General features: G+C 41.0%; 1 protein-coding gene across 1 annotated transcript in view; it reads right to left on the reverse strand.

Moving 5' to 3' along the window:
• Positions 1–23,600, reverse strand: part of LOC311012116 (neural-cadherin) — a gene marked incomplete at its 5' end in the record, with an annotated part of 428,889 nt that overhangs the window by 265,599 nt on the left and 139,690 nt on the right. The window contains 2 exons of the mRNA XM_084007453.1: positions 11,559–11,808; positions 22,513–22,624. Coding sequence (XP_083863579.1) covers positions 11,559–11,808; positions 22,513–22,624 — 362 coding nt within the window. The remainder of the gene's footprint in view (positions 1–11,558; positions 11,809–22,512; positions 22,625–23,600) is intronic.

Below are 23,600 nucleotides of genomic sequence, written 5' to 3' on the forward strand. Positions count from 1 at the left end.
AAACGAGTAGAGAAAAAGAGGGGTAAAACAGTCTGTTGCTCGTCCAGCGAGTTTGGGGGAAAGACTGCGGCCTAGGACAAAGGGAAACGCTGCAGACGTAATCTTCACCTCCTGGCGTAACGCGAGTTACTTTGGAGAGAGGAAGTTTTTCTGGTGGCCGCGGGATTTATAGCTCACGGCTGGTCCGGGGGACCCCCTGGAGTCCCATGCAGTTGCCAGCCAATAGAGCGCCAGCTGTGTGACGTCAGATCTCGTGACCAGGTGGAGGTGACACTAAAATGGTGGTTGTAGTTTTTTATCTCCTTTGTCCCATTGTCTGGCCGCATTGTGTAGGCTTTGTAGGCCGCATTCTGTAGTCCTAACGGTTAGGTCCCAACAAGTATATTGGCCAAAAAGTGGCCATTTCTGTGAGATTGAAGAAACTAGCACTGCGGGCTACTCTGCGTCTGTAGCAATGACAGCAGGTAAACAAACTATTATCGAACCGGTAACTTATAAGTGCAAGGTGATATCACTCCGCCGCTGCCATAGCCTACTAGGAAGTATGACACGCTGCTGCTGCTGCTGCTGAGACATAAATCCTTAAAAATGCAAGGTTGGTTTTATTTCAAACATTCTATCAACACAGATATGAACATCGATAGTCTGCCGTTACAATTGATTTGCCTCGGGTGCACTGTGGAGTCGGTATGAGTGTTTTTAATGCCATGCTACCTAGAACTATTGACTTGCGCTAGCCATAGAACAAGCGAACTCGAAGGACTGAATGAAATTTCTTGAAAACGTCTCCAGACGTCTCGAACACACCGGCTGACTTGGAAAATAGGGCTTATGTCCAAAATTCCGAACTATCCCTTTAAGGAGTGAAAACTTTGCCATGAGAGATTTGCCAGGATGAACTAAAGTGAGTTTCTGTGGTTTCACTGCCACTACATGTGGTCTAGGTGGTCTGTCTGGTGTAGGCTTATTAATGTTTCTCTTTCTTATCAGCACAGTGATGGGAAAGGTAGCATTATTCGAACTGGGTGTGGGCATACCGCAATGGGCTGCTTCCGGGGGAGACCAGCAGGTGGGGCTAGCGTATGGAAGAGTGAGCGATGAAGAAGACTTGACGGGGACCGGGAGGGCTGGCAGGTCAACAGTCACGCATGTGTGGCAGATTGGACAGCGTGGAGGATAACACCGGCTGACTTGGAAAATAGGTCTTATGTCCAAAATTCCGAACTATCCCTTTAATGTCAGATCTCTCTCAGGGAAGTCCTTCCTAATAAATTACCTAGTTTCTTCCAACAATTTTTTTATTTCTAAAAGAAACCTGGCTTAAACAAACTAACAACTGTGCTCATTGAATCTGCCCCCCCCCCCCCCCCCCCCCCCCCTGATTTTGAGTTTTTGAATGTTCCTGGCCCAAGCAAAAAAGGAGGAGGAATAGCCTTCCTGTTTAAAGCCTTATTTCAGTACAAAATATGTCATTTGGTTATTTTAAGTCATTTGAGTATTTATGTGCTCTCATAAAAACCACCTCTCGGACTCTCCTACTGACTGTTTATAGACCTCCCATACAGTCTGTTTCGACTCAGTTCGATGAACTCTTATCAGTCATTTGCCTTGAATTTGATTTTATCATTTTAACAGGTGATTTTAACCTGCATATGGACACCGCAGACAATAAGCAAACTAAATTTATTTCCCTAACAGACACTTTTAATCTTACTAATCATTAGTGATGTCCAAATGAAGCTTCGTGAAGCATTTTCTTTATTTTCTGAAGCCCGATATATTTCCATTGCTTTCAACCCTTTGTTGAACAGAGAGCGCCATCTATTGGGCTCAGAAAATAAAGAAAATGCTTCACGAAGCTTCATTTGGACATCACTCCTAAACATGTGCAGGGGCCAACCCACTCTCTGGGACATATTCTAGATCGTGTTATTACAAAGGGCCTCTCTATATCTGTATATGTTGAAGATGTAACATTGTCAGACCATTTCTGTGTATTCTTTGATATGTCTCTTCCTCTTCATACTAACCAGATGACGATTGAAAAGCGTATCATCAATGAGAACACAGCTACTCTATGTGAGTCCACACCCTTACCTGTTCCTGAGCAGCAATCAAATCAAACAGATTTTTTAATGGATCATTTTATTTCACAAATGACACATTTCATCAACCATGTTGCCCCGGTGAAAGCCAAAACAATCACCAAAATAAACAAAGCTCCATGGCTACTAAATCCCACAGTCAAATCCTTAAAAAAGAATGCAGGAAAACTCAAAGGAAATGGTGGAAACAGAAACTCACAATCCACCTTTGTATGTACAAAGAAACACTTTGCAAGTATAATTGTGAAATATATAAGGCTAGGCAATCCTTCTCAAACATCATCAGTAGAAATATTAACAACTCCAAGGTGCTGTTTTCAATAGTTTAATTTAAATTACATCTCCTGTCTTTCAGTTTCCCAGTGACTTTATCTCTACTGAAGCCTGCAATGACTTTGCTGCTTTCATTAATACTAAAATTCACAATATAAGATCTAGCATATCCTCACAACTGCAAACCTTACACAGCCTAGACCCTCTCAAGGAATACCAAACAATGTAATGTCAACATTTCCTTTGATAGACTGTACAATCCTTCTAAAAACTGTACAATCTCTGAACTCAACCTGCAATTTGGATGCCAACTCAGTTTTTCAAATCTGTCCACCATCTTCTAATTACTGATGTACTGAATATAGTAAATACATCGCTAAAATCTGGCATTTTCCCAAAGTCCCTTAGAACAGCTATTGTAAAACCCCTTATTGAATAAAGGAATCTGGATGCTACTGTAAATAACAGCTACAGGCCCATATCTAATCTGCCTTTCATCAGCAAAATAATTGAAATGATAGTTTTTCCAACTAACTGAGTTTTTAACTGATAATTAATGTCTTGACCCATTTCAGTCTGGTTCGAACCTATCACAGTACAGACACCACCCCCAAGGTATTGAATTACACAAGGCTAAGTACTGACTGTGCAAAATCCCCACTCGTTTACTGAATAACCTGCGTGTCATCGCGCTGCTCCAACTCTCCCTGCCTAGAGCGCACCCACGTGACTATGCCCCAGCGCACGGAATACACAGCTGGTGACGATCAGCTGATTCTGGACGCCATATAAACTCACCTGTTGCCGTACACCACTGTTTTCTCCGCTTGCTTGAGAATATCACAAGTCTCCTATCTCCTGGCCGGCAAACATAACCCGTGTGCGTCATCAAACATGAGTGTGGTCCCCCTCTTCCTCGGCCTTTGATCTTGGCCGTAGCCAACATTCTCCGGCGTCTACATGTGCTGGGACGTAGCCGCTAGTGCGGCACACCCGCAGGCAGGGTGGAGGAGGAAGCAGTGACCACGTGCCCGCTATGCCGGTCACGGGAGTATTTAAAGACGCAGTATATTGTTTACCCTTAGTAATAATTTATGTTAATGTTTATGTTATGTTAATGGTGCCATGGTATTTATGTACAGTTATGATGTGTGTTGTGCTGATTATGGGGTGCTTTCCCTCTATTAATTTTGCCTCTTTTGTTGTTCCAGCACACACACACCCCTGTACTACCTGGACTCTGAAAAAAAGAGCAAAAAAAGGAAAAGAACATCAATAAATGCCTGTATGTGGCTCAAAATGGAACCTCTGCCTTGTCCTCTGTCCAACTCCCAACCATCTGACCGTGGTTAGCCTGTCCAGACTTTCTCCACCTGACCCAACGCCGCACCTCACCTAGAGTGTACGACTCTTTTTCACTGACAGTGGGAAAACAACTGCACTGGTCTGACTAGACTTGAGTGCTGCATTTGTCATGGTTGACCATGCAATACTGCTCCACAGGCTTGAGCACCTGGTTGGTCTGAGGGGCACAGTGATTGACTGGCTCAAATCCTACCTCAAGGACAGAAGTTTCTTTGTCACTATTGGCAATTGCACTTCCTCATCTATCCCCTTAAACTGTGGTGTTCCCCAAGGATTGATCCTAGGGCCACTATTGTTCAATTTGTATATGCTCCCACTTGGACAAATAATCAAAAAACATCAGCTCTCATACCATAGCTATGTTGACGACACCCAGTTAACCTAGCAATGTCTCCCAATGACCTTAGCCCACTAGAATCTCTCACTCTGTGCATAGATCAGGTCAATAACTGGATGTGTGTTAATTTTCTGCAACTTAACAGTGATAAAACAGAAGTTAGTGTCTTTGGAAGTGTAAACAGGCACCAGGTGAATTTCTTAATAAAAAAGGACTAAAACCAAAGGCCACTGTTAGAAACCTAGGTGTCATTCTGGATAGTGACCTTTCATTTAATCATCTATCATCCATCTGTAAATCAGCATTTTATCACTTGAAAAACATTGCAAAATTGAGAGGTTTTATGTCACAGGCAGACCTTCAAAAACTTGTCCATGCATTTATTATTATAATTTACTATTGTAATAGTCTTTTCACTGGACTCCCCAAAAAACATAAAAAAGCTTAAGCTAATACAAAATGCAGCAGCTAGAGTTCTTACCAGAACCAGGAGAGCAGAACATATAACTCCAGTACTAAAATCCCTTCACCAGTAAGCTACAGAATTTATTTTAAAATGCTGCTACTTGTTTTTAAGTCAATGCATGGTTTTGGACCTTGATATTTTAAGGACATGCTCCAGTCTTATGTACCTCCCAGACCCCTCCGATCCCAGGATAGACTCTTGTTGGTGGCCCCTACTGTAAGGTAGGTCAAGCAGCCTTCAGCAGTGCAACTTTGGGATGCTCTACCAGACCTCATCAAGAGTTCCCCCAATATTGACAGTCCAAGACCAGGCTAAAGACAAACATATTCTCTTTAGCCTTTAACTGGAATCCTTTATTGGTATACTTTTTTTTTTAACTCAATTCATTCTTCGTAACTTCATTGTAACTTCTTATTCATTTTGATGATTTATTGATTCATGCATCTGCACTGTATTTTAATAAATGAATGTCTTTTTTACTATTTCTTAAATGTCATAAATGCTGTTTTATTTGTTTTTGTTTCTTAACTGTTTTCTATCTATATTCTGTGACTGTGTTCTGTTTCTGTAAAGCACATTGAATTGCATACTGTATGAAATGGGCTGTAGAAATAAATTTGCCTTGCCTTGTGTTACCTTGCCTTGGATCTAACAGCCATTACTTTATCAACAAAGAAGGTAAGAAACGTATTACAATCATCTGCAGAGGAACATGGTAAAGTAGATTGTGTTTGTGAAACAATGTTAATAGTGTTGAAGAAAGTGTTAGGATTTCTCTTTGAAGAAAAAATTAAGTTGGCAAAGTAAGCAAAAGCATTAACTATTTTTGATATACAGTATGACCTTCTAGCTTTCTGGTCTTCCAAAACTCCTCTGTCTTGCAAAACTTGATGGAGAAGTATTGCAGATAGTCCCCCATCCTCCTCAGTCACCTGCAATCCTCCTTTGGCATAACTGGCTCAGCACTTTCCTGGTTCAGATCCTACAACTGCTTGTTCCCCTCCTGTTCATCCTGTACATGCTAACCCTCTGCCACATCATACAGCGCCATGGACTACAATTTCGCTACGCCGACGATACCCTGCTTTACATCTCCATGAAAACCATCACCCCTGCCATTCTTTCCGGCCCCAAATCTTTCCTCCCTTCCTGCCGGATCTTCTCACTCAGCATTGATGGCCACACAGTCACTCAGGTTTTGCCGAGGTTTTGAATCAACACAGTTTTGATTCAAAACCTCGGCATTATCCTGCATGCCACACACTCCTTCGAGTCACATATCAAGAACATCATCAACACTTCTTACACCTCCAAAACTCTCCTCTTCTGTGGCAGAAACACTCATCCGCGCCTTCATAACCTCCAGACTGGACTTTCTGTAATAGCCTTCTCTACGGCTTCCCTTGCACTCACCTCCAAAAACTACAATATCTTCAGAACTCAGCTGCCCAGTTGTTCACCCACCCACTCCAGAGACCACATCATAACCTACCTTCAACAACTTCCCTGGCACACACATTCACTTTACAGACTTCCTCCAACTGAATTTTTTCCCTTGCCATTGACTACCGTGGAAAAAAGGTCTCATGGTGGTCCAGGGAAGGGGACAGACCTCTTCTCCCTATTGAATCAAATCCATTAATACACTTGATGACTAAACCCCTCCCCAGACATTGACATTCCAATCATAGGTTGTAGCATTCCTGTCAAGCTATGGATTTTTCCATATGCTACTGTGTGTATGCATCTTTCCACAACCAAAAATCCATGTTTGTTTATCTGCTCTATCTCAGGCTGGAAATACGAGTTGGTTCAGCAAACTACCTTTACCGACAGTGTTACACAAGCATAGCAAAAATAGGAGTCCAATATCATATTTTGTTCTAATGCTGATGTAATACTACAGCCTTCATGCTTTACCACGTAATACAAGGACATTTCTGCTCCTTTATTGCCATGTCTTCTACATAGACCAACAACTGCTGATGTTGATTTTTTTACCTGAAGATTTAGCTTTTTTGCATCATGGCATGGCTCTGAGTGGTCAGTTTCTTGTTCGTAGAGATCAAGTGCATATCTTGGACACTTTTGTTGTGTTCTGATGTGCATATGAGTAAGGTGAAGAGTGCCTGTCCAATCAGAGAGCTCAAGTGAATTAGGGTGTTATGACTCTGGGTCATTATTATTATTGTAATATTATTATTATTTTAATTATTATGCTACACTGTCCCTCCTCCTAGTGTGTTAGCAGTCTACCCTGAGTGCGTGTGTGTGAGTGTGAGTGTGTGTGCGTGTGTGTGTGTTTGTGTGTGTGTGGGTGTGTGTGATTGGTAACAGGTTGGACCTGCTGATTGGCGTTAGCCGCCTGATTGCTGCTCGAGAATTGGTCAGAGGCAGGAGAGGAGCCTTTTTGAACCACCGGCTGACTGCAGTCTCTCTCTCTCTCTCTCTCTCTCTCTCTCTCTGTCTCTCCACCAATTCGCCCACATCCAACATGGACTAGTGTCATGCTTGATTTGTGTTTAGTGTTAGATATTAGTACAATCTGAGCTATTTGGTAATCTATGAAATAAGAAAACTGTGTGGCAGCCTAGTAGGAGGGAGAAGTTTTTCCTTTAACCCTTTTTCTCCTGTTTTTCCTGATTTAGGAGTTGGGTAAGAGTTTGTCATTTTGTTTATATTTCTTTGATTTGCATAGGGAAGGGAGGTAAATAGATTATTTTGCTTGTTGTGTTGGCTTTCTCTCCCTCTGAAGCAAAATTTAAAAAACGCTACCGTAAAATTTAAATCCCTGGTGACACTGGCCTTCTTGGGAGTGGGAAGAATGGGAGAAGCAAAATCATGTTATGTCTCTGATTTCCCTAGACCAGGGTCGTAACAAGGGAGACCAGCAGCAGCTAATAATATCTGCCAGTGACAGTTTTCATGTTTAGTCAACAAACTGATTGCTGATGAGAAGCCTGCATTTGTCTACTTGTCTGAAATCAATGTGTTGTTATTATACTGTATATAATATTATTACTAATTTGAAGTTGTGAATTCACCACGGTTTTAATTGTTGGATTGAAAAGCTTGACAAACGTAGCAACAGTTATGCACTTCACACACGGCATTTCATCACATGTTCACTGAAGGTGCTAGAGGGCACTTCATCATGTTTTTTTCTATTAAATGGGCACCCTAGAGGGCACTTCATCATGTTTTTTTTTTCAAGTGCTGGCCAGACTGGCTGGCTTTATTTTTGTACCTTGAGTCTTTTTGGTGGGTTTCAGGGTTTAACAGTACAGTGAACCCCACAGTGACTACTGTACTACTGATGCATGTAAGGTTTATAGACACAAGTGCAACATTGGAGGAAGGCTCCCCAGGGTGGTTTCCGTGGCAACAGTCAGGTGGTGATAGGTACAATAATAAGCCAATAGCTGGTGACACCACATAGATCAGTGATCCTCACTATTTTTTCCAGTAGAGCACACTTACAAGACAAAGTCCACAGGAGAGCCAGCTCGACTGCAAAATACGAAAAGCTATCTCCAACTTAGCATATCTGCTTACTTATTTGTTATCCCACTTAACATACAGTATATGTAATGCATCCAGCTATTATTTAGGGACCTATGAAATCTGTTTAAATTTTACATTTTATTTAATTTAAAATTTTTACAATTTTAGAGCAGTCTTTCCTTCCTAATTGTGTGGTTGATGAATCAAAATTAAGAAATGTACTGAAGAAACATTCTAGTAGTTGTTATTATAATTCCTTGTCATTCAGAGACATCATTTATGGTGGAGTCACCATACCCCCCCCCCCCCTCATTCAGCGCATCTGCCGATCCACTTGCTGCTATTTTCACTCTCAGTTGTGAATTAGTTCATTTCTGACCGTTTCTGATGTGAGATTCTGTTTGTAGCTGGAGACGCAGGCTGAAGCGGTGTGCCCGTTAATTACACTCATCGGGCCCTACTATTATTTTACCATTGATGTGAGCCACAAATTGAGGCTTGGCGAGCCGCAAGAGGCTCGCGAGCTGTGCAATGAGTAACGCTGACATAGATGAAAGGCAGCTATTCTGTCATTCACCAGGAAGTGAGAGACATGCAGTGAAGAGGAAGATCTTAGAGTTTAGACCTGATGGAAACCAGAAAAAAAAAGCAAGCAGTTATATTTTCATTCGCCTTATTTCTTTCGTTCTTGCACTAGTGGTCAGAAAGAAACATCAACACTGCAGCCAACATCCAAAGGGAAGTTACAATGAGAACCGCTTCAAAATAATAGTGTTCTGTATCATTTTTATACTGTGAGCCTACATTCACCCTGCATTCGCACATCGGTCATGTATGTATGTCTGCATGGATGACTGGAGTTATGTGGGTCACAGAGATATTGCGATCCAATTTTTTCCCCATTTTCGATACCGAATCTGATACATGAACTTGTAAGTCAACAGTTACAGAGTACCAATCTGATGCCAGAGTGTAAAAAAAACGCAAAATAAAAACGCAAAATAATTCAAATCACACATCATCATTCCTTCTCAAATTTTATATTGAGTGAAAACATACCACAACTATTTTTATTCACGTTTCTTACCAAAAGCTCCATTTTACAAGATTACACCTGCAGACATCATGACAATGTTATAATTTGCTGACAGTCAACACTAATTTTGACTGAATAGAGCTTTAACGAAGGTCTCTCCCTGCACATTTCAACACCGAATTGTTCACAATGTAGCATTATCAGGGACAAATTAGTGTTTAAAAAAGTGTTTAAGCACAGGTGTGTAGTAGTAGTTGCACATGTGCAGTACCGATCAGGAAGGATGTACGGAGCAGGGAGGGATTAAATATGTACATGAGCATAGGGATGATGATAATGTGATAGTAATGTCTGTAATGTGACTCTCATACTAGGCGACGCCGATCCAGAATTGGTGGCAGTATCGGAGGCATTTCCTGATATCAATACCAGCACAACCCTAGTGTGTGCTCTGTTAGTGTATGTAGTGTTGCCATGATACCAAAAGGACATGGAAAGTAATGAAATAAAAGATGATAGAACAAATATATGGTATGCAGAAATCTATATTTACAATTATATATATATCTTTGATAGTTCACTTCATCCATGCAGCTAGATATCAGACTTTTTTTTGTAAAGCAGATATTAATAGAGAAGCTTCAAAAACACACCCAACATATGATAATAAATTCACTTCTTTGAGAAGTTGATGAAATAAAGATTGCTAAATTCAGGAAGACACCACAGTAACTGTAGAAAGTGTTGTGTTTGTGAAGAGACTGCCGCTCTCAGCACCAGACTGCTTTTCCCTTGTGTCCACTTCACGTTAGGGTACATTGCTCTTTGGTAATTTATTGTTTGCCAAATTACAGTTGATGCTTGGACAGATTCAGAAAATATGGGGAGTTTAATTGTAGGTGCACATTTGGTTGGTAATTAGAGCTGCGTTATTTTCCTTGTTTTGTTGAACAGAGTTCTGCTGATACACACCCTGAAAGGGACTGTGCAGCCGCTAAGCGGTTCATGACCGCAGTTTCAAAACTGTCTTACATACTTAATGTAGCCTACTTGTATTAATAAAATGTGGAATCGTACCATTTTATGGCAGGATACCTTTCTAGTATCAGTATACCATGCTACATTATGTTTATGTGTGTGTGTCTGTGTGTTTGGGTGTGTGTCCTACTGATATGTCATAGATTGTCCAGTGCAGTTTTTGGCAGCTACTCTAGAGGGTTGAGGGCTACAGAAGAAAAACTGACTGATGAGTCTGCAGTCACTGACAGTAAATCAATACGAGCCAACAAACACGCACATACTAATCCCCTCCCACTATAACCAACATAAACACATGCATATTGGATGTATAATACTGGGACCTGCTCAATTACCGAATATACACGTGCTTGTGCGGGCACACACACACGCGCGCGCTCAGGAGCAAGCACACACACGCAATAGAGCGAGCCCGGAGCCTCCTGAGGGTGCTGGTGGGCATGGCTGATTGACCCTGCTTCACCAATCTGCCCAGCTCTCTGGCAGAAAATCAACCAATTAAAAGATGCAGGCACCACAGCAACACTGGAATTGTGGGTAAAGGCAGCTGCAATGTTGAATTGGGAAGCAGTTGTGAGGAGCTGACCTGACAAAGTTCTCTCTCTCTCTCTCTCTCTCTCTCTCTCTCTCTCTCTCTCTCTCTCTCTCTCTCCCTGTTTCTCTCTCTGTCTCGCTTATTCTTATCTCCTGAATTGGAATGCAATTTATATCTGCCCAACAGTCGGGTGGCGAGGTGTTGAAAGGCCCAAGTTCAAAACTACTAATTTCATTTCCATCCATTTAATATGTTTTTTTTTTTTTTTTTTTTTTTACAGCATATTTTCATTACATACAGATTGGGCTTGTTAAGCCTCGAGTCACACTATTTGATGTGTATTTTAAGTTGTCTTTGCATGATAAAAACAGGAAATCAAAGGGGTACATATCACCTAGGCCCTATTCTCCTAGCCGCTGAACAAATAATGTTTGCAGTGGCTGAAATTAAACTAGGAGTGCATAGATGATAATTTTCAAAATCAATTCATATTGCTGCCTCAGACTATATCTGAAAAATCCAACTGTATGCAGCAGCTCAATAGTGTGAAGATCCATATTCACTGGAAATGTCTGCAGACTAATCAAGTTGGGTCATCCTATCACTCAAAAATAATTTAACTTATAGAGGCTGAAGCAGATTGTTGTCTGCAACAATGAGAGTACATTTTATTCCTCATAATTTATTTGACCCTAATTGTACTTTGGCAATGCATGCCAACTATCTTGCCAATAAACCCTATTTGATTGAACTGAACTCAGTCCAGAGCAATGCAGCTAACAACAGAGGTTTCTCCGTATGAAGTGGGACTCCGTATAAAGTGGGTGTTTATAGTTTAAACTAACCTTACATTTCATTGCATCCCATCAAAACCTTTCCATTGTGTTTCGTACACTTACATATGCTGGGAGAACTCAGGTGCCTCATCGTTGATGTTAGCCATTCGAATCCGTACTGTAGTTGTGCCAGTGCGAGCGACCTCCCCCTTGTCAACTGCCATCACTACAAACTCGTACAGGTGGTTGGGCCTCTCGTAGTCCAAAGGGCCCGCAGGGAAGATGGTCCCATGAGGGGAAATGGTGAAGTCTGGACTCAAGGTGTAATAGGTCAACTCAGCATTCTCTTCGGAGTCACAGTCGTTGGCTGACACTTAAGATGAAAACAAAGAGATGGAGGAGAGGGAAAAAAGTTAATAAAAGACAAAGCCGGGGCCCCATAGATCTCAAATTTACCCTTTCCTTAAGAAGGATATATGTAGGTGGATTTATACAATGTACTCTCTAACATTACCGCCATCACTGTGGTGTAGTACAAGTACCTTGTAGTAGAAATCAGAGCTGCAGTTTTTTAGACTTAGCAGATGAAATACATCAGTACAATGCAGGTTAATAAAATAGGAATACAGGAATTTATGAAATTGACAAACCAAAAGTGGGACATTTCACTACGACGGCGTATTATGACCATTGTAGATATAAAATAAGTTATAAAAAAAATTGAGCTGTGGGGGGCAATATTCCAAATTTACTAGAAAAATACTTGCTGAGATTATAAAGTCATACATTTGTGAAAAAATAACTCACTTGCCGCGTATGATGCATGCAGTGGATGACCTAATCAAATTATACTTTTCAATTGAATTAAGCAATAAGGAAATACTGGTGATTTTAGCTCAGAAGATTATCATAAGCATCCAGACTTTGAAGAGACGTTGCCTTGAATTGCACCGATTCAGGAGAAAACAACATACTGATTTGGATGTGGTGGTTGCTTTTGTGCATCAGGAACTACAACCAGGGGCAGTTCAAATGGGATTTGTGGTATAGCATAACACAATATGACAGATTATCAAACTGATCGATGCTCAATGTGTGGAGTTTATGACTTCATAATCAATTTCATAGAATATTCAAGTTTTGTTGTAATGTAAGACTTTTATCTCTGAATATTGCCCCCCCTCTTAACCATTTTGTTTTAGTTGTTAACCTACAATGGCCCTTATGCACCGTTGTATTTCACTGACTGTATTGCAGCATTTATATAGAGCCTTTTCTCATATTCCAACCAAGCCTAAGTTGACAAGTAAGATCCCACAATTTTGCCGTACATTGACAACATGACTGGAGGGAAGCCATGTGTCCATGGAAAAAGGGACGTGCATTGACTGAGCTGTCCTGTGAAAAACAAAACACTAACATACTAACACAATGTTCCATCACGATGTTCTATTTTTTTCACAGTTTTCTGTCCCACGTGGGTTTCTTTCGAAAAACAACATCAGCAATTAATTGCTACAAACTCTCTTATGATTGCATGCCTTATGAAGTCAGTCATGGTGCAAGGGAAAATAGGAGCTGAATTCAGAACATAAAATCAGGTTTCTTATTATTCCAGGGACAAGGTGGATTGTTCCTTGTTTTATTTTTTGTGTTTTAGCAAATATCCCAGCATTAATGCATGCTATCTATTCACTTCTCATGCCATGTGACCAAGTGAAGATTTGTTTAAGGAAGTGTTGCCCCCACTGACTCACATGTTCAGTTCTGTCACCCAAGGGAAGTAAGTGCTATTTGCACAGCATGCATTGAAAGGATGTCACTTTGCAACATTTCTGTTTTTACATTACACATCGGGAATCCATGGTGCCAGGACTAGCTCAGCCACAAATTGATTGCCTTGCTAAAACTGAAAAGGTCCGCGAGGGATTTGAATAAGCATTTTTTCCGCTAACAAGTCATTTTGCCATCAAACTCTCAATTCTCCAATTCACCTTACATTGCATTTGGCTCGTACCCACACACACTTACACAAACACACACTTACACACACACACGCACATTAATAAATGCATGCACATACACATTTAAACACAATTTCCCTGTTCTCTTCAGCTAACAAACTGTGCATCTTTATTGAAATAAAGCCTTGGGGAAACTCTAACACACTTCTAGTTAATCTTTTAACAAAATGTCAACAAAACAAAAATATCTCAACAACTGTTCAAAAACTCAGATGGTGTTTATTGGCACAATTTGTTTTATGCCAGTATGTCAGTACGAGTCCAGTTTGATTTGGAATATAATAGATTCATTGACTTTGCAAAGCGTTGTTGTATTAATTAAAATGTTTGTTGACTGTGGCCTCCAGTCTTTCATCATCCTGAGCCATCAAATTAAACTTAAATCAATTACATTTTCATGAAAAAATTTATAAATAAATGAAATAAAGCATTTCCCCCCCTAAAGCTGCAATATGAAAGTTCCCTAAAGTCGAACAGAGCAGAGAAGCACATCCCATTATTACTAATTGGAACACGAATGAAATTCAGGTGCAGAATGTCCATCCATCCATCCATTGTCTACTGCTTATCCTGTATTCAGGGTCGCGGGGGTGCAGAATGTCATCAATCAAAAAAACACAAGGATTTGCATTTAAACTGTAACCTGGTTTTGGTTCCGTCCCTGTTGGCTTCATGCTTCACATGATTTTGACCCAGTCCTATAGTGAGTAGTGAGTGATTTTCATTCGAGCAGTTCATCCAATAAGCAGCCTGAGGAAAGCTTTGAGTGAAAGCTTCTCAGCCAATCAATGGCTTCTACCCCCACGTGTGGACTCTTAAGCCTGCCCACAGGCTGCATCGTCACCAGCAAGTGATTCAATGAAATGAATGAAGTTGCCGCGCACGCTTTTCAAGCAATCTCAATGAGACAGATGCAGACGGTATCTATTAATTAGCTAAAATGAAACGCAAAACAAAGCAGCTTGTTTGCATTTAAATTCAGTAAGAAACGCTCTGAGGAGCAAGAGGAGGAAACTCCTGTCATTTTAAGTAACGCGGTTACTAATGACGATTTACATCCTGCTCGGCCGCCCTCTCCCCATCAAGTCCTCCCATAGCCACCCCCTCACACCAGCAAGGCAAGTAGACTAACAGTTAGGCTAACGTTAATGTTAGTGTCTGGCTGTCTGTATGCACATTTTCTGGAGGGGAAAATAATATTGGCAGTAGGCAGAGGTAAATAGGAGACAGGGTTCAGCAGCCTAGCACAAACGCTGTTCCCAAGAAGACCTGTCACAACCTCCGCTAGACCTGTCATCAATAGATGAGCCTGCAAGCCAGCCCAAACTCCGAACATTCCCAGCCACACACATATCGGGGAAAGATAGGAGTTTTTCTGACAGGTGGTACTCAAAATTCCCGTGGCTGGAATACAGCATCTCAAGAGATATTGTTTGGTCATTTTTCCCTGAAGCAGCTTATGAGGATAGATTCATTAATAGGGGCTTCAAAGACTGGAAACATTTTTCTGAGGGTTGTGGCAAACATGAAGCCAGCAAGGCACATCCTGCAGCGCTAGGGAAAATGATGGTTTCAAGCAAAGTCACCAGCCAGGATGGGGAAATATTATTAACCAGCTGAACAACGATGCCAGCGACACGTCCTTCATTTAAAGACATAGACAGCACATCATGATGGTAATAGATCACGTCCTGTTCTGTGCAAAAAAGAAATCCCACTGCGTGGGCATAGGGAAGACCCAGATGCGTTAAACAAGGGTAACTTTTTGGAACTACTTGACCTGGTTTCCAAATATGACCCAGAAATAAAAAGGCGACTGGATGAATTACCCAAGAATGGTAAACTACTGCACCACACTATACAAAATGAGATACTGGAAATCGCAGCATCACTCCTTGTCTAAAAAATAAAGGCAGATTTGCATGATGAGTCGGACACATATTATGCGATTTTAGCAGATTAGTAATAAATAAACTACAGGAGAAATAATTTTATGTCATTCTGAATTTATAAGAACATTTTGGACAGTTCCCTGCCCACTGTGCTTGGTAATGAATGGAGAGAGAAACAGACCCTCCAAAGATATAATTCCGTTTCAGTCTTTTTGTGTATTGAACGTTCAAAAGAGATCAATGAAGTTAGGCTTACTGCCTAGGTGTATTCTTTGTCGCTTTACGCCTGAGCTGAGGACAGCGACACAAGAGCCACACAGGTAGGCTACTGAGTCGCATGTCCTCAGTGCCGCAGAAAAGTGCTGAAACGGAGATGAAGGGGAACCCGGTTTTTTTTGGGGGCTTATTTTAACTGGCCCATCCAGTTTTCTGGAGACATTTTTCATGTTAAAAATGACTTAAATCTTAACTGCATTAAGTCTTAACTACCCATTCTTGACAGAAAGGTTACCTGCAGTTTCTCACAATCACATCACATTTAAAGTGTATACTATGCAAGTACATTTCTAACAGTATATTTTCCAGACAAAGGTTTTTCAGCTGCTCATTATTGAGCTGGAATTATTGCAAAAGAAGCCAAACATCATAAGGTAATGTTCGCACTGTAAGCAGAATGGATGCTTTATCATTTGCCATAAGATTGGTTAGCAGCTGTCTTATGTCACACTGCCTTCTTTTTAGCAGGGAAAAAATCCAATGCAACTGGAAACTGCATCAAAAGCGATGTATAAATGGCAATTTGTGTCCAGACTAGGCCACACTTTCTCAGGTTACGAATGATGGTGTTTGTAAAGTCTGTTATTTAGATTTATGGTCAGATTTGCGAGGTGGATAAAGTGAATGTACGTGTGTTTACCCTGCACTAGAGTCCTGCTTATGAGGACCGACATTTCCCTGAATTGCAACTGAAATGTAGCCGTTTGCTGCTTTAAAGTGATGAATAGCCTCTCATCCGGTGACGATGTGTGGAAATGGAGTGCACTACTAGTGTCTGCCCGGCGTCTGATCCCATGCGGTGGCCAAGCACATGTCACATATGAGTCAATATTTAATTTACTAAGTACAGATTTGTACTCTTCAGAGCACTGTTTGAGTAAACATTCATCAGAAAGTCCTTCTGTAATGTTGAATCAGAATTGTGCTGGCAATGTGTCTGTCTGAAATATAATGATTTTGTACTGAAGATGGAAACTGCAGGCGCCTCAGATCTCAATAGAAAGCAATGTAATTGGCTTGCTTGTTTTTTCCCCCCCAATTGGTGGAGTATACATTTGTCCACTCTCATGACGGAGCCGATTATGGGATTACTAGCACATGATTTAGCAAAACCATGCTGGGTGCCCATTTCTTCCAGCTCATTTAATTTAATACTGTGCCTTTTAACCCATTTAACATAGAAAGGCTGGACAAAAAATATTTTTAGTTAAGGAGCCTCGGCTTCGGGTGCACTCAAAACTGGATTGGGTGGCATTTATTGCACGTATTGTAAAAGTAATTGCAAAAAAGCATTTTTGTTTAATTCATTTCCTAACTTTAATGAGAATAACAGCCCCTTGTGTGAACCATTTTCCATCTTCCAAACTTTAATAGCTAATTGGCTATGCTGACTACACGATATCAGCCTGATTCCAGCCTGATGGCCACATCGGCTCCTATCGGGAACAATAATGAGTGTAGTGGCCGACTATCGATTGTTTTTTTTACCTTGCAGTGTATCACAGCAGACATCAAATGTAGACCTCAATGTTTCATCCATCATGGCTGAAATCATTGCTGCTTTCTTCATGGTCTCCCCTCCCACCGCTGTTTTAATGGCACAAAGCAGCTGTAAATCTTACTGTGATATGTTTTACTTAATGACTGTCTGACTGAGTGAAGGCTGAGAGGTAACTGATGCTAATAAAGAGAAGTTTCTCTCTCCCCCCTTCTCTTTTTGTAAGCGCACATAAGTGCGCATTGTGCGTGAGAGAGACTGATACACTTGGCCTTGAGTGCGCTGGCCTGTTCCTTTGAGCGATGCAATGTATCTAACTTTTTGCATATAGTTTCTTAACTAATGGAAGGATCGCCATAAAAGTTTGTATTTTTTTTAATTTCATAGTACCCAGAGGATGGATTTCAACACATTTGATCAGATGGTAGTGCTCGACAAGTCGGGATTCACCAAAGCACCAATTTGTCCAATTCATCGATTTATGACCAAATTCCTTCAAAACTTAAGTTAGCATTGAGGTCAAATCACCAGTTTGTCCAGAGGTCTGGCTGTTGAGTCTTAAGGCCTTTGCACACTAAGTCCGTTTTACATGCATTTTTTTCATGACAAACAAGAAAAGTTGTTATGCACAGAAACCTTGCACACTGAGTCCAATGCTTTTTTCTAGTGATGTCCAAATGAAGCTTCGTGAAGCATTTTCTTTATTTTCTGAGCCCAATAGATGGCGCTCTCTGTTCAACAAAGGGTTGAAAGCAATAGAAATATATTGGCCTTCAACCCTTTTGAGAAATAGAGAGCGCCATCTATTGGGCTCAGAAATTAAAGAAAATGCTTCATGAAGCTTCATTTGGACATCACTACTTTTTTCATACATAATTGGGGGAAATGTCCAAAATGAAATTTGTGATCATCTCACTTCTTGAAAAAGAAAAAGAGCTGTGCAACAGTTGGATCGTTGAGATTGGTGGTCTTCTTTCTGATGTGCGGCCCCAGTTGTGCTGCAAACTGGACTGCCGACATCCTGAAGTCCACCTGGACCTGGTCGGTAGTGATGTCCAAATGAAGCTTCGTGAAGCATTTTCTTTATTTTCTGAGCCCAATAGATGGCGCTCTCTGTTCAACAAAGGGTTGAAAGCAATGGAAATATATCGGCCTTCAACCCTTTGTGGAACAGAGGGCGCCATCTATTAGGCTCAGAAAATAAAGAAAATGCTTCACGAAGCTTCATTTGGACATCACTACTGATCGGGATCGTTGGAAATGAACGGAGTCATCCAGCAGTGAGGATAGCTCCCTTCTTTTTCTCCTTCAAGAATGAGACAATCACAGCATCGTCCACTGCTGGATGACTCAGATATCTTACGAAAATATCAGAGCCAGAACGTGATTGACATAACGTGAGGTCGAAATTATATTTTTTAACATGCAGCAATTTTTGACGAGAAGAAGAAGAAGAAACAGACTTGCAAAGGCCTTTAGTCTTGGAATACAGGTGCGTTAAACGACGTGGCCAGTTTGTTAAAAAAAAAAAAAAAGAGCACCTGCAGTAATATAACAGTCTATTTTGTGCAAACACTGGGGGGATTAGCTCAGGAGGTAGAGCGGGTTGGCTGGCAACCGCAAGAGTGCTGGTTCCATCCCCGGCTCCTCCTAGCTGAGTGCCTAGTGTTCCTGAGCAAGACACCTCACCCTAACTGCTCCTGACGAGCTGGCTGTCGCCCTGCATGGTTGACTCCGCCGTTCGTGTGTAAATGTGTGCGTGAACGGGTGAATGTCAGTCATTACTGTAAAGCGCTTTGGATAAAAGCACTATATAAATGAGGACCATTTACATTAACTAGAATATGTTTATAAATTTAGGTATTGACATGTTCCTGTATACCTCTGTATCTGACTTTGAGAGCACATTCAGCCTGTCATCCAAAAAAAACATCCATATAGGTCATCTGTGGAAGCATCTTATTAAGACCCATATTTGCCTTTATTGTTAGGCAGCAAACTTGAGTGGCAGTAGTAATTACAGCGGGAGTAAAGAAGGTCGCCATGTGACGCAGTGAAATGAACAACAATGTCCCCGTAGAAAGAACCAGGGTGAATGGTTGGGTCAAACAAACCCCAGAAGGCCATTGTTTGTGTTTGCATTACCCGTACATGTATTTACTCATGTAACCTCACTAAAATAATAACTTAAGTAACACATATACTTATTTGAACCCAAACCAGATTTTCCTCTAAACCTAACCGCAAATTTCAGACCCTGCTACAATTCACAAAGTTAACGTGTGAATTGCTAGTAAACTAGCTGTATATATAAGTAAGCATGTTGCAGTTCCTCTCAAATAGCCATACTCTTGTGTCGTTTTAGGAGTGATCGGTAAACAAAATATTTATGTCAGTTCGGTTTAAGAATGTGTCAGAGTATCTGCATGTTTACTCAATGTCCTACTGGATTGTGTCACATTGTGACTCTCATTATGACTCTCGTTAGACAAAAATAAGCCAATGAACACGATGTTTGTACTGAATGAATTTATTGCACACAACCTATTGATGCAGTATTCATCATGCTTTGCTCTACAGCATCCACTGTGTGGGCCTGGTGAGTGCTCTCTGCAAATTATAGCCACTACTTTATTCCAGCACTTAATTCACATACTGTATAACATGTCTTTGTTGTGTAAGATGCTGTAGACTAACACGCATCCAACATCACTCTTTCTGTATCGGCAAAGCACGTTCCCTTGTGCAACAACTGAGTAAAAAAAAACAAGGATAAGTATTAGGCATTTACAAGGAAAACATGTCATCTTCAATAAATCTCTCCTGCTTGCTGTGTGTTAAAGTGTGTGTATGTTAAAGCCCTTGATACGTTAAGTGTAATACATAGAAAGCATAGCAATTATAGTTGGCCAATTGTCTTGTTTTTTATGTGTAATTAATTTTCTCCCATCTCAAGATCACAAAACACCACTATGTTTTGGAAGACATCACTATTAAGAGGCAGATCTTTTACTTTCCATTTGAATTTGAATCCTTTGAAATGCCTCCTCACGGTAAAGAAGCAGAGACTGCCAGCTGGCCTGACAAACTACTGTTACACTATTATTTGTGTTACTATGTACCGCTTATAACTCCTGTGGTTTAAGACTGCAATGCATGGCTACTGAGTGGTTACAGTGAATGACATACAACTGCAATGTGTCAGGTCAGAGCCTAGTTGTTAGCATCTCATACCCCCCTTTCTCCAATTAACTAATGGTGATAATGACAGTGATGAGGTGATAGGATTGATCAAAATACAAAGCAGAAGACAGCACAACCAGAATTACCACCTCACGGTTGTAAGCCTCCAACAACCATCATCCATCATGTCCTTATTTGGGTGAAACTGTCATAAGTAGGATATTAATTGTTGATTCATGGTGTGTTTTAAACCTGTAGTGTGAGGTCACAGTGATCTTGACCTTTCACCAGTAATTGAAATCAGTTCATGCTTGAGTCTAAGTGGACTTTAGTGCCAACAAGAAATTACTGCCAGGCAATCCTGAGATATTGTGTTCACAAGGATACGGATGGACAATTCAAAACCATAATACCTCAACACAATGTTGTAATGTGAATCCAATTCAAAGGTTTTCTACCTGCAGCCTATGTTAATGAGCTCTTCCAATGAGGTGTCATAACAGCAGTCATTAATTCTATACGTACTGCATGCTGTGTTTTATTTCCCTGCGTTTTTTGTTTCTCATTTGCAGCCCTGTTGGTGTTTTCAGTTTTGACCAACGGTAAGTGAACCTGTTTATTTAAGTGAAAGCACCACTTTCTTTTCAGCGGTTAACAGCATTAACTTGAGCTGCCTTTATGGTGGAAACGTTGTTCTATGGGTCATGCGATTTGGATCAAATATTGCTTTTTTGGAGGCATTACGTTTATTTTAAACAGAATGTGTCGTCTTTATGCAGCGTGAAGAGGGGAAGAAAAGTGTGAAATTCATTGCAGTCAGATTTGCTGCCAGTCCGTCAGAATCTAAAAGAGAGGACTTCTGAAGTGTTAAGTCACACTGTGACAGTTCAAATTACGACAAGTCCGACCCACGACACTTAGCTACATGACTATTTCCTCATTGAAGATGGATCTTAAGCGATGCCTGTGTGGAAATTGGGTCGTTGCAGGAAAGGAGAGGCTGGAGCAGCTGCACTGATGGAAGTGCTGGTGATTTCACGGCTGCCGGGACATACTTAGTACCTACTCAGTTTTCATGCTGCTCCAAACACATGAATGTTAAAAATGCTCAACTCCTCTTATTCTGTTCTGAAAGCCACTACAGCAGGGTTCCTCCAACATTTCCATAACACAGACCCCACACAGGCTCAAACAGCCCGCTGAGCCGCACCTGGTTCGCTTTACATACGCGGACTCATCAGGTAAAAGACGGAGTGTTTTTGATGAAGTCCGGCATTGTACAACCCCTTCATATGGACACTGCGAAACTCAAAAGCATATTCTGATTAACTAGGATATTCATTCTATCAGACTGGAGAAAAAACAAACAAACAGCACTGCAGCATTCCCCCTCAGTAACATCATGATTTATTCATCATGTATTGTGTTGATCAGGTGTGTTGAAAGACAATTTGAACACATTTTTTACAATGCGTGGGAGTTTTTAATTAGCGATGTTAAATATTCAAAATAGCACTTCCTTTGATTCTTTTGTTTACGAATGTTTGAGAATACAGAAGAATAAGGAAAACACTCCACTGCCTCTCCAAAATCCCTTGCAACTATGTACAATAAAAAATAATAGGAAAGAGTGTGAGTTTTATTTTAGTGCAAGACAAGGCTCTCATTTTTTAACTAAGTTCAGAGTGAGATTTTGGCTGAAGGTACGTGTCCACAGGCAGCGTTTTTTCCAAGCTTCCCATTCATTGTCTATGTAAGAAGCTGTGCAATGCCTTCGTGTCGCGGCGAGTTTCGAGAGACGGGGTGCCGCCTCCGCAAGCTCTCGAAAAGCTTTTAAACTGACTGTTGTCGATCTACAATAAAGACAGATTCAGCAACTGCATAGCTTATTTCTCACATAAAATGTTTTCAGAAACACATTTCGGTGAACTATTTTTGTAAAATAAGAGAACTTTTTTTTTATTATCCCGGTAATTTGTCTGCATGAGAAATACTAGATGTGGCGTGTGAGCAGGTTGAAATGTGTATGTCTCACGCCCCCAATGCGTGATACTTGAGAGCCCTGGAGAGACAATGTCATTTTATGCTGTCAAAAAAATAAATAAAATAAATAAGTTCACTCACAGATGTTGTGCAGGACAAATGATAATAGGAGTTGGATGGTGGGTTATGAATGGGCCACAAGATTTTTCCAGATGTCTCACCTTGCAGCAGAGACGTAGCTGTTGTCACAGTCTCCGGTACGCCATCTTTGCTGTAAATGGACTGGAGGAACTCCGGCACACAGTCGTTTTCATCGACAATTACAACTCGAACCTGAGAGAGGATTGAGGAAGGGCGTGGAGGAGGGTGAAGAAAGAAGAGGAGAGACAGGAAGGGAGGTAAATATAAATATATCCACAAGATTATTCCAAGTTAAAAAGGGATTCAAATACTTCAAGGATTCCTCTGACAAGATGGAAATCTTGAAAGTCTTGCCTTGTGATTCGATTATCTATGCATGCGTGAAACTGCACTGGGAATACATCTGGAGCATTTTACTTCATGTAATTAAATAAAGAAAGGATGATAACAAGGCTAGAGTTTCTGCAGCATCTCATACATGTTTCCTGAATGCTGATACTGTATGTACATGTTAAAGCTACCCAGGCAATCACAAGTGGAAATGCATGAGATTAAAAGTAACATTGGTTGGTGTTATGAAAAATTTTAAATCGGGGATTACTACTTCAGGCACCGTCCGGAATTGGTTTTCTTTGGGTTCCGGAGTCGTTTTCATCTGCGAGTAACCCACATTAACCCTATCCCTAGCCAAATGGAAGCCTCATCCCAACCTACTCCAAAGGCGTGCCCTGACCCTGATCCCTCTGGTTTATTTAGCGCTCCTTGGTGAGGAAGCTTCTGCAGAGTCGGCTCCTTCACTAGGTCAGCTGAGAATGCAATCTTGTGCAATTTTTCAGAAGCCCTGAGCTAGCAAATAAGAGTGGATCAGTGCGCAAAGATGAATTTGTATGGTGTGAGCAGGTAGTGTGTTTGTTTGTTTGTTTGTGTGTGTGTGTGTGTGTGTGTGTGTGTGTGTGTGTGTGTGTGTGTGTGTGTGTGTGTGTGTGTGTGTGTGTATGTGTGTATGCTGTTCACTTCATTAGAGGCATGAAGGCAAACACAGCACCTGATACCAGATGTTGAGTGCCTGCTTGCAGCATTCAGGGGGAATACATTCAGACATGAGCTGGCTGGAGAGCCTCTCTGAGTGGTATACACACAAACACTGCAGATCAATCTTGGATACACA

The sequence above is a fragment of the Eutrigla gurnardus genome, assembly GCF_963514095.1.
Source record: "Eutrigla gurnardus genome assembly, chromosome: 1".
NCBI classification, from domain to species: domain Eukaryota; kingdom Metazoa; phylum Chordata; class Actinopteri; order Perciformes; family Triglidae; genus Eutrigla; species Eutrigla gurnardus.